The 12,399-nt window shown below is 47.7% G+C and overlaps 1 protein-coding gene across 1 annotated transcript in view; it reads left to right on the top strand.

The window, feature by feature from the left end:
* Positions 1–12,399, top strand: part of LOC120920162 (NACHT, LRR and PYD domains-containing protein 12-like) — a 487,778-nt gene that overhangs the window by 9,974 nt on the left and 465,405 nt on the right. The window contains exons 4-5 of the mRNA XM_040332082.1: positions 2,049–2,209; positions 6,506–6,683. Of these exons, the coding sequence (XP_040188016.1) occupies positions 2,049–2,209; positions 6,506–6,683 (339 nt within the window). The remainder of the gene's footprint in view (positions 1–2,048; positions 2,210–6,505; positions 6,684–12,399) is intronic.

Genomic DNA, 12,399 nt, shown 5'->3' with positions numbered 1-12,399 from the left:
AATGATCAGAGCATATTAAAGGACACAACTTGGCAGAGACCAAAGATACAAGTACAGTAGGTGTTCATGGATAAGAATAATAATATCATCAAATTTTTCTCCAAATGTAACCCCAAACTAGGGGAGGGAGCCAAAGAGCTTCACTCAACAGTGGATGTAGATGAGAGAAAAATATATAAAAGAAAAAAACCCATTTAAAAATGATAAAATTAAAAACAGGGACATCAGCACAGCCACCTATCTAGTTAACAATATAATAAAAATAAAATATAATACAGAAAACTCATAATCAAAAAAACAACGAGATATAAACTAACGATCTGAAATAAAACAGTTAAGGTCCAATTCTACATTTAACCCCAATGGTACTCCCACTTTTAATTCATAGACCCAGAAAGATTCTCATTGGCTGAGATGTCTAATAAAATTTCCACCTCGCTGTCACTGACTTGCTCAACATGGTTATTGGAAGCCAGACTTTAGGTGACCGGGGTCTGTCTGACTCGGTCATCTCAAAAATGCTGAGGGCACCGTAGTCTTCTTCCGGAGGATCTACCGTCGCACCTGGCAGACCTACATCTCTTGGTGCGAAGGGATGGAGTGACGTCCACGGATGTACTCGGTGTCCAGGGTCCTGCTGTTTTTAAAGCTTGGAGTGGATCTAAAAATTGCTTAAAGCACCGTTTGGGGGCAGATTTCAGCCTTGGCTGTGTTCTTTCAGTGACCTTTTTCCCTGGTGGGTCCCATTTGTGCGTGCAGGGGGTTTGTCATATACTTTCTCCTCTTGGCCCATCTCTTCCCCCATGAGTTTTGACTCTGGTGCTCTCGATTCTTCAGGAACCTTCCTTTTGGAAACATCAGAGAGATTTTCTCTTGACACTATCTCAGAAGGTGGCCCCTTTAGTGGCCTTTACCTCTGTTAGTGGGGTTTCTGAGTTGGCAGTCTTGTCTTGCAAGCCGCCAGGCTTGATCCTCCATAAGGATTAGGTGATGGTGCGCCCGCGACCTTCCCTTCTTCCAAAGGAGGTCTCGGCCTTTCATACTTTAGGCATGGTACGCGCTTTGCGGGTATACCAGCCTACTACGGCTCCGTTTCGGAGCTTCTGAATCTCTTTTGTGTCGGTGTCTGGTCCACAAAAGGGCCTGGCGGTCTCGTCGACCACCATTTCTCGGTGGATCAGGCAGGCCGTCATACAGGCCTATGCTCCTAAGTGGCGGGCCCCCCTTTCCAGTCACGGCACTTTCGACCAGGGCAATTGGTGCTTCCTGATTTTTTTTTTCCGACATCATGCGTCGGTCTCACAGGTGTGCGAGGCGGCGACTTGCATTGTCCGTTCACGCTTTTTCCAGAATTTACATGGTTGCTGTGAGTGCATCTTATGATGTTTTTTTCAGCCGCTAGTTTTTGCCGGCGGCTGTTTAAAGTTGCACCTCCTCCGTTGAGGAGCTCTGCTTGTTTTGGGGTGAAGTTTTACTGATATATTTCCCACCCCTCGTTTTTCACACTGCTTGGGGACGTCCCACTTGTCAAGATTTAAGGAGCTGTGTCCGTCCATGGACGATAAGAGAAAATAGGATTTTTTGTACTCACCGTAAAATCCTTTTCTCTGAAGTCCATGGACAGACACAGCTCCCATCCCTCCTTTTTAGGTTTGTACTGCTTGTTATGAACTGAGGCTGCATGATGCTACAGTGAGGAGGGTTATGTCTAAAGGGACCGCCCCCTGGGCGGGGCTGTTCAACTCTGTTAACGTAACATGTATTTAACATGTTTCTGCCTAGTCCTCTCCTGTAAACAGGGAACATAACCCACTTGTCAAGATTTAAGGGGCTGTGTCCGTCCATGGACTTCAGAGAAAAGGATTTTACGGTGAGTACAAAAAATCCTATTTTTTTGGCATGATTAGTCATATTTTCAATATAAATGCCAAAATGTCTCAATTTCTGCCAGAGTATGCAAACTTTTCTTGTGTGTGTTTTTTATTCTCTAATAGTTTGAGTTCTGAGTTAAACCCACAAGCCTGTAAAAAAAATATGTTTTTCTGTAGAGAACATCAGGACCTTTTCCCAGCAGTTGTCTGGGTATGATGACCCATCACTGAGGAGGATATACGAGTATTACAGAGATGATCTGATCCACATCCTGGAGAACATGGACACCGGGGCCCTTCTGAAGGAACTAAAATCTCGGAATGTTTTAAGCACAGATGTAAGACAAAAATATTTTGAAATAAACTGTCATATGTCTGTCGGCGCAAACCACGTTTAAGTACATTTGCTGCTAAAGTTTATTGCAAATCTTAACCACTTAAGCCCCGGACCTTTATGCAGCTAAAGGCCCAGGCCAGGTTTTGCGATTCGGCACTGCGTCGCTTTAACAGACAATTGCGCGGTCGTGCGACGTGGCTCCCAAACAAAATTGACGTCCTTTTTTTCCCACAAATAGAGCTTTATTTTGGTGGTATTTTATCACCTCTGCAGTTTTTATTTTTTGCGATATAAACAAAAATAGAGCGACAATTTTGAAAAAAATGCAATATTTTTTACTTTTTGCTATAATAAATATCCCCAAAAACATATATAACATTTTTTTTCCCTCAGTTTAGGCCGATACGTATTCTTCTACCTATTTTTGGTAAAAAAAAAAAAAAAAATCGCAATAAGCGTTTATCGATTGGTTTGCGCAAAATTTATAGCGTTTACAAAATAGGGGATAGTTTTATTATTATTTTTTTTTTTTTACTACTAATGGCGGCGATCATCGATTTTTTTTTTTTCGTGACTGCGACATTATGGCGGACACTTCGGACAATTTTGACACATTTTTGGGACCATTGTCATTTTCACAGCAAAAAATGCCTTTCAATTGCATTGTTTATTGTGAAAATTACAGTTGCAGTTTGGGAGTTAACCACAGGGGGCACTGAAGGAGTTAGGGTTCACCTAGTGTGTGTTTACAACTGTAGGGGGGTATGGCTGTAGGTCTGACGTCATCGATCGAGTCTCCCTATAAAAGGGAATGGATAGATCGATGCAGCCGTATGTACCGGGGGGGGGGGGGTCCCGATCAGACTCCCGACCCCGGGAAAGGCGGGGACGTACATGTATGCCCATATGCCTGTACGTGCCATTCTGTGGACGTACATATACATGCCGCGGGCGTTAATCGGTTAAAGGAACACTAAAGCCTCCTCTGTGGAGTTGGTTTTGCACAGATTGTCCCCGATCCTCCTTCTGGGGGGGCCTCTGTGGCGCTCCAGGCTCTATTTATTAAACCAAACGAGTTTAGATTTTCATTTTAACTACAGGTAAGTCTTATTATAGTCTTACCTGTAGGCAAAAATGTAAAAAAGGAGGATACGGACGCTTTAACTTTCTCTATAGAAGTCAGAATCGGTCCTGCCCTCTACTTCCTGAGCCTGCAAAAAAGATCTTGCATATAACTTCAGCTGTCTATAGTTCTGGATCCCATCATCATTTTCTGCATGTCTTGGTTTTAGTCGCATTTGAAAGAATATAATTAAGAAACTGATACACACAATGGCCCAGATTCACAAAGCACTTATGCCGACGTATAGCACGTTACGCTGACGTAAGTGCAAATATGCGCCGGCGTATGTGTGCGGCAGACCCACAAACCAACATGTGCCTAAAAACAGGCTACACCTCGCCGACGTAGCTTACACACGCCGGCGTAGAGTGGGCGCACATATGGGCTGGACGCATGGTGCTGCTCCCATTGATTAGCCATTCAAATATGCAAATGAGGGAAATACGGCGATTCACGAACGTTGTACGTCCGGTGTAAAGTTATTCCCCATAAATGAGGTGCAACCCGGCAACAGACATGCACAGGTCAGCTGCAGCAGCACCGTTACGGACGAGCTTAGCAACCACACTTGCAGGACAACACATCCGTATACCAACATGCCAGGGGCAGCCATGGTCATAGTACTACTGCGTCCACAGGCACGGAGGAGGGCACAGGAGAGGATATACCGAACGCGCATGAACCTTTTCGGCATGGGGGAATCGGAGGTGTATCGCATCTTCCGATTCAGCCCTGATGCCATCCTGGAATTAGCCACAGCCCTGCATGATGAAATCACCAGCCAGACGGGACGCTCACATGCAGTGCAGCCACTGGTCAAGGTACTGGCAACACTCCATTTCCTCGCCAGTGGATCTTTCCAACGTACAAGTGGAGTCGTGTCTGGGATGTCACAATCCACCATGAGCAGATGTGTTCAGAGGCGTTGCTAGGGGGGTGCGGGGGATGCGGTCCGCACCGGGTGACACCCACTAGAGGGGTGACACCATCCCGATTTAAAAAAAAAAAATTTTTTTAGCTGACATGTGGGGGGGGCGCCCCCCCCCGGGACTGCAGCGATGAGCGCCGCGGAGGGGGGGAGGGGGGGGTTGCGGGGTGACACCGCAGCACCATCCATCCCCTCCTCTCACAGCCACGGGCTGTTAGCGCTGCTCGGCAGTCGGCACACAGGCACAGCCCCCTCCTCTCTGTTTGTGTGTACAGAGGGGGAGGGGCCGAGGGGACCTTCTGTCCATGTGCCGTGGCGCTGCCTGCGATGATCTGAGGTACTGAATGGGAAGGGGGGGTGTTTGCACCTGGGGGGATTTCACTGAAGGGGGGGTGTTTGCACTGAGGGGGGGTTGTACTAAGGTGGTGTTTGCACAAAGGGGGTTTTCACTAAGGGGGGTTTGCACTGGGGGGTTGCACCGAGGGGGTTTGCACTGAGGGGGGGATTTGCACTGAGGGGGGGTTGCACTAAGGGGGGGGGGTGTCTGCACTGAGGGCGTGTCTGCACTGAAGGGGGTCTGTGTAACATGCAGGGGTCCAGATGTGCAGGTGGCTGTGTAATGTAAAAGGGGTGCAGTGATGCAGGGTGCTGTGTTATGTAAAAGGGTCCAGAGGTGCAGGGGGCTATGAGATGTAAAGGGGGCCAGTGATGCAGGGTGCTGTGTAATGTAAAGGGGTCCAGTGATGCAGGGTGCTGTGTAATGTAAAGGGGTCCAGAGGTGCAGGGTGCTGTGTAATGTAAAGGGGTGCAGAGGGCTGTGTAGTGTAAAAGGGTCCAGAGGTGCAGGGGGCTATGTGATGTAAAGGGGTCCAGTGATGCAGGGTGCTGTGTAATTTTAAAGGGGTCCAGTGATGCAGGGTACTGTGTAATGTAAAGAGGTCCAGAGGTGCAGGGTGCTGTGTAATGTAAAGGGGTCCAGTGATGCAGGGTGCTGTGTAATGTAAAGGGGTCCAGAGGTGCAGGGGGCTATGTGATGTAAAAGGGTTCAGTGATGCAGGGTGCTGTGTAATGTAAAGGGGTCCAGAGGTGCAGGGGGCTATGAGATGTAAAGGGGTCCAGTGATGCAGGGTGCTGTGTAATGTAAAGGGGTGCAGTGATACAGGGTACTGTGTAAATTTAAAGGGGTCCAGTGATGCAGGGGGCTGTGTAATGTAAAGAGGTCCAGAGGTACAGGGTGCTGTGTAATGTAAAGGGGTCCAGAGGTGCAGGGGGCTATGTGATGTAAAGGGGTCCAGTGGTGCAGAGGGCTGTGTAACGTAAAGAGGTCCAGAGGTGCAGGGTGCTGTGTAATGTAAAGGGGCCCAGAGGTGCAGGGTGCTGTGTAATGTAAGAGGGTCCAGAGGTGAAGGGGGCTGTGAGATGTAAAGGGGTCCAGTGATACAGGGTACTGTTTAATTTTAAAGGGGTCCAGTGATGCAGGGGGCTGTGTAATGTAAAGGGGTCCAGTGATGCAGGGTGCTGTGCAATGTAAAGTGGTCCAGAGGTGCAGGCGGCTGTGTAATGTAAAGGGGTCCAGTGATGCAGGGGGCTGTGTAATGTAAAGGGGTCCAGTGATGCAGGGGGCTGTGTAATGTAAAGGGGTCCAGAGGTGCAGTTGTGGAGAGGGGTACACAGTAGTAACAAAAAGATATTGAAGGATGCAGAGGTATGCAGGGGGCACAGTGGGGTGTTTTTACATTTTAACGTGTGGGGGGGGGGGGGGGTGCCAGATATTGGATCCGCCCCGGGTGCCAAATGCTCTAAGTACGCCCCTGGCCTATAGGCTGAGATGTGAATTGCGGTCCTGGAGAAAGAGAGGTGGGGGGAGGGGACAAAGAAAAATGGAGAGAAAGAAGAAGGGATAGAACGAACAAGAAAGATGGATAGGGAGAGAGAGAGAGAAAAGGGGAAGAAAGGAGAACAGAGAGCAAACAGTAGGGTAAAAAATATTTGAAAAATGTTATTGGGGGGGGGGGGGGGCTGACACCATATTTTACCGCACCAGGTGACACCAACCCTAGTGACGCCACTGAGGCACCATTTCTCTTCTTAAGGATTGCATATACAACCAGGCCAAACTCTTACAAGAAATCATGGTTGTCATTATAAAATGTAATTCAAGGTAAAGATTGCTCTGTTAATTTTTCCTCTTTTGTTTTATCTTCTTTCTTTCTTTTTTTTTTAAGAAAACGATATTTGTGTTTCAGACCCTTCTGACAAAGGAAAAACATATGAAGAGGGATGCCTTCTCTCGAGCCTTGTTACAAGATATTCAGGATCGGGGAAGAGAAGCTGTGATTGGACTTTGGGAATGTCTCTATGCGCTACAGAAAGATCATCCTCATCCTAATTTATTGGCGGTCCTAGAGGAAATCGGGCAAACAGGTAATGGGGCTTTGTGTTTGCAATAACAATTGTGACAATCTAAGACACAGTGGCGGCATTATGGCTGGAGGGGGAATCGCATTGTGCAATGAGGGGAAAAGAGCATTTAACACACGGAATCTCAGTTACTGAATATTCCGCTGGAGATGCAGCTATTCAGGATAGTGAAGTTTCAAGTCATGGATAGGACAGGTGAGTATTGATCTTTTTTTATGAGTGACTAGGGATGAGCTCCGCGTTCGATTCGAACGTATGTTCGAATCGAACATCGGTCGTTCGATCGTTCGTCGAAAATCGAACAAAACGGGTCGTTCGCGCCAAATTCGAATGACACTAAACGTCCCATAATTCACTGGGGCGTTGAGCGCTGATGATTGGCCAAGCATGCTGTATGTCTCGCATGCTTGCCCAATCACAGCGCTCAAAAAACGAAGAGCCATAATTGGCCAAAGCCAGGGTGGCTTTGGCCAATTATGGCTCAGGGGGATTAGTACACGCCCCCCACTATAAAAGGCAGCCTGCACGGCTGCCTAGTGTAGTGTGTTGGCGGTTCTAGAGAAGATCAGTCAGTCAGACAGAGAGAGATAGAGAGATAGAGACACAGTGTCTTAACTAGATAGATAGATAGATAGATAGATAGATAGATAGATAGATAGATAGATAGATAGATAGATAGATAGATAGATAGATAGATAGATAGAGTAGGAAGTGTAGTCAGTATAGTTAAAAGTACAGTTTGTAGAGAATATATTCACATCCTTAGGCGATGTCAATATATTTATAAACTGTACAGCTCAGCTAGTTTATCTATCAGGCAGGAGATTGTTCTACATGCAGCGCTCTAACGTGTTGTATTGCCTGCATTAGGGATTTACTTTAAATATAATTATTCTGTGTTATTTAACATGTGCTAGTTAATTGCAATTTATTTGCACAGAAGCGCAGTCGCTGTTAATGCAACTGGGCTATTGAATTGCACAGAAACGCAGTCGCTATTACTGCGTGCGTGCTGTTTAATAGCAACTAAAGGCAGTTGGTGTCACTGCGTGCGTGCTGTTAAATCGCATTGGACCGCAGTCGCTATTACTGCGTGCGTGCTGTTTAATAGCAACTAAAGGCAGTTGGTGTCACTGCGTGCGTGCTGTTAAATCGCATTTGACCGCAGTCGCTATTACTGCGTGCGTGCTGTTTAATAGCAACTAAAGGCAGTTGGTGTCACTGCGTGCATGCTGTTAAATCGCATTTGACCGCAGTCGCTATTACTGCGTGCGTGCTGTTTAATAGCAACTAAAGGCAGTTGGTGTCACTGCGTGCGTGCTGTTAAATCGCATTTGACTGCAGTCGCTATTACTGCGTGCGTGCTGTTTAATAGCAACTAAAGGCAGTTGGTGTCACTGCGTGCGTGCTGTTAAATCGCATTTGACCGCAGTCGCTATTACTGCGTGCGTGCTGTTTAATAGCAACTAAAGGCAGTTGGTGTCACTGCGGCTATTTTGTTACTTTACACTTGAGCCAAGTCGCTCTTACTGTGTGGTTGCTGTTTAATACCATCTGAACGCAGTCGGTGTGACAGCGACTATTTTGTTACTTTACACTTGAGCCAAGTCGCTCTTACTGTGTGGTTGCTGTTTAATACCATCTGAACGCAGTCGGTGTGACAGCGACTATTTTGTTACTTTACACTTGAGCCAAGTCGCTCTTACTGTGTGGTTGCTGTTTAATACCATCTGAACGCAGTTGGTGTGACAGCGACTATTTTGTTACTTTACACTTGAACCAAGTCGCTCTTACTGTGTGATTGCTGTTTAATACCATCTGAACGCAGTCGGTGTGACAGCGACTATTTTGTTACTTTACACTTGAGCCAAGTCGCTCTTACTGTGTGGTTGCTGTTTAATACCATCTGAACGCAGTTGGTGTGACAGCGACTATTTTGTTACTTTACACTTGAACCAAGTCGCTCTTACTGTGTGATTGCTGTTTAATACCATCTGAACGCAGTCGGTGTGACAGCGACTATTTTGTTACTTTACACTTGAGCCAAGTCGCTCTTACTGTGTGGTTGCTGTTTAATACCATCTGAACGCAGTTGGTGTGACAGCGACTATTTTGTTACTTTACACTTGAGCCAAGTCGCTCTTACTGTGTGGTTGCTGTTTAATACCATCTGAAAGCAGTTGGTGTGACAGCGACTATTTTGTTACTTTACACTTGAACCAAGTCGCTCTTACTGTGTGATTGCTGTTTAATACCATCTGAACGCAGTCGGTGTGACAGCGACTATTTTGTTACTTTACACTTGAGCCAAGTCGCTCTTACTGTGTGGTTGCTGTTTAATACCATCTGAACGCAGTTGGTGTGACAGCGACTATTTTGTTACTTTACACTTGAACCAAGTCGCTCTTACTGTGTGATTGCTGTTTAATACCATCTGAACGCAGTCGGTGTGACAGCGACTATTTTGTTACTTTACACTTGAGCCAAGTCGCTCTTACTGTGTGGTTGCTGTTTAATACCATCTGAACGCAGTTGGTGTGACAGCGACTATTTTGTTACTTCACACTTGAGCCAAGTCGCTCTTACTGTGTGGTTGCTGTTTAATACCATCTGAAAGCAGTTGGTGTGACAGCGACTATTTTGTTACTTTACACTTGAACCAAGTCGCTCTTACTGTGTGATTGCTGTTTAATACCATCTGAACGCAGTCGGTGTGACAGCGACTATTTTGTTACTTTACACTTGAGCCAAGTCGCTCTTACTGTGTGGTTGCTGTTTAATACCATCTGAACGCAGTTGGTGTGACAGCGACTATTTTGTTACTTTACACTTGAACCAAGTCGCTCTTACTGTGTGATTGCTGTTTAATACCATCTGAACGCAGTCGGTGTGACAGCGACTATTTTGTTACTTTACACTTGAGCCAAGTCGCTCTTACTGTGTGGTTGCTGTTTAATACCATCTGAACGCAGTTGGTGTGACAGCGACTATTTTGTTACTTTACACTTGAGCCAAGTCGCTCTTACTGTGTGGTTGCTGTTTAATACCATCTGAACGCAGTTGGTGTGACAGCGACTATTTTGTTACTTTACACTTGAGCCAAGTCGCTCTTACTGTGTGGTTGCTGTTTAATACCATCTGAACGCAGTCGGTGTGACAGCGACTATTTTGTTACTTCACACTTGAGCCAAGTCGCTCTTACTGTGTGGTTGCTGTTTAATACCATCTGAAAGCAGTTGGTGTGACAGCGACTATTTTGTTACTTTACACTTGAACCAAGTCGCTCTTACTGTGTGATTGCTGTTTAATACCATCTGAACGCAGTCGGTGTGACAGCGACTATTTTGTTACTTTACACTTGAGCCAAGTCGCTCTTACTGTGTGGTTGCTGTTTAATACCATCTGAACGCAGTTGGTGTGACAGCGACTATTTTGTTACATAACACCTGAACGCATAACTATGGCTGGAAGGACAAAGAGAGGCAGAGAGTCACGAGGGCAAGCAGGCTCTGCATCTAGAGGTAACGCTGGTGATGGATGTGGTGCATCCTCTTCAGCACGTGGCCGCTCGTCCTTCTTTTCGGGAGCTGGCCGTGTTGAGCCTCAACATGCTGAGAAATTAGTTGAGTGGATGACCAAGCCGTCCTCATCCTCCTCATCCTCTCTCACACAGACTGATTATAGTTTGTCTGGCAAAGCAGCTGCCAAGGCGTCCTCTACCCTCTGCACAATGGGATCACACAATCCTTCCCTAGTCCCACCGTGTCCTCCTGAGGAGTCCCCCGAACTGTTTCAACACAGTGTTGGGTACATGCTACCTGAAGATGCACAGCGTTTTGAAGACTCCGATGACGGAACACTGATAGAGGAAGGCATTGATGTGAGCCCAGGGAGAGGGGGTGGCCGAGAGGGACAACAATCTGGGAGTGATGTTCCCCCAGCTGGAGCATACTGCCAGGTTGTCGCCAGTGATGATGAGGAGGGAGGGGATGATGAGGTCATTGACTCTACCTGGGTGCCTGGTAGGAGAGAGGAGGAGGAGGAAGAGGACGAGGCACAGGCACATCTTCAAAGAGGCAGGAAGCCCTCCAGGGGTCAGCTTAAGGGCAGTACACCAACTGCATTACGTGGCGCTGCTGTGTCTCAACGGTACAGCAACAGTTCTTTGGTGTGGGCCTTTTTTGAAACCTGTCCATCAGATGCTACCTTTGCTGTTTGCAACATATGTCTCAAGCGTATCTCGCGTGGCCAAAACATCACCCGCTTGGGCACCACATGCTTGTCCAGACATATGTCGACCTGCCATGCAGCTCGTTGGCAGGCATACCAGAAAGACCCACACCAAAGACCAAAGCGGTCCTCCCCTTGCCCTTCTGTGACCTCAAACCCCACTAGACCCCTAGTCCTCTCTGCAGCCTGCACCGAAGGTGTAGAAATAGGTGTGTCACAACGTAGTAGTGGTAGTACATCCGGCCAATCTACTGATATTACCAGACAAATTTCCCTGCCCCAGCTGCTGCAGCGCCGAAAGAAGTACGCTCCCAGCCATCCACATGCCCAGCGGTTGAATGCTAGCTTAGCAAAATTGCTAGCACTTCAACTGCTACCTTTTCAGTTGGTAGATTCTGCCCCCTTCCGTGAGTTTGTGGAATGTGCAGTACCTCAGTGGCAAGTACCCAAACGCCACTTTTTTTCACGGAAGGCGATTCCGGCTCTCTACCGGCATGTGGAAGGCAATGTCCATACCTCGCTGGACAGGGCGGTCAGTGGTAAGGTGCATCTTACCGCTGACTCATGGTCCAGCAGGCATGGACAGGGACGTTACCTGTCTTTTACGGCCCATTGGGTGACTCTGCTGGCAGCTGGGAAGGACGCAGGTCAAGGCACAGTAGTTTTGGAGGTTGTTCCACCACCACGCCTCCAAAACACTACAACTGCTTGTGACACACCTCTCTCCTCCACCCCCTCCTCTTCTTCTTCCTCTGTGGCCTCTTCCTGTGGTGATGTTGGCTCAGAACCAGCTGTGCTCCGTAGGCGTACGACGGGCTACGCAGGAATGCAGGCCAAGAGATGCCATGCGGTCCTAGAGCTGGTGTGCTTGGGAGACAGGAGCCACACTGGGGAAGAGGTTCTTTCAGCTCTGCAGGGGCAGGCTCAGAGGTGGTTCACGCCACGCCAGCTGAAGCCTGGAATGGTGGTCAGCGATAATGGCACCAACCTCCTCTCTGCCCTGCGACGTGGAAAACTCACCCATGTGCCCTGTTTTGCGCATGTTCTCAATTTGGTGGTGCAGCGGTTCTTGGGCAGGTACCCTGGCTTACAGGATGTCCTGAGGCAGGCCAGGAAAGTCTGTGTGCATTTCCGGAGGTCATATAATGCCACTGCTCGGCTGACAGACCTCCAGAGGGAATACAACCTGCCCAAGAACCGCCTAATCTGTGACATGCCCACCAGATGGAACTCTACGTTGTCCATGCTGCAGCGGCTGCACACGCAGCAGAGGGCCATCAATGAGTACCTGTGCCAATATGGCAGCAGAACTGGCTCAGGGGAGCTTGGGTTTTTTTCACCACGCCAGTGGGCCTTGATCAGGGATGCATGCACTGTCCTGTCACCATTTGAGGAGGCCACGAGGAAGGTGAGCAGTGACAGTGCATGCATCAGTGAGACTGTCCCGCTTATTCACATGTTGGAGCACACCCTACGTGGAATAATGGAC

This window comes from Rana temporaria, chromosome 13 (genome assembly GCF_905171775.1).
Source record: "Rana temporaria chromosome 13, aRanTem1.1, whole genome shotgun sequence".
NCBI lineage: Eukaryota > Metazoa > Chordata > Amphibia > Anura > Ranidae > Rana > Rana temporaria.
Note: the sequence above shows the minus strand (reverse complement) of the source record. Positions and strands in the feature narration are given on the sequence as shown.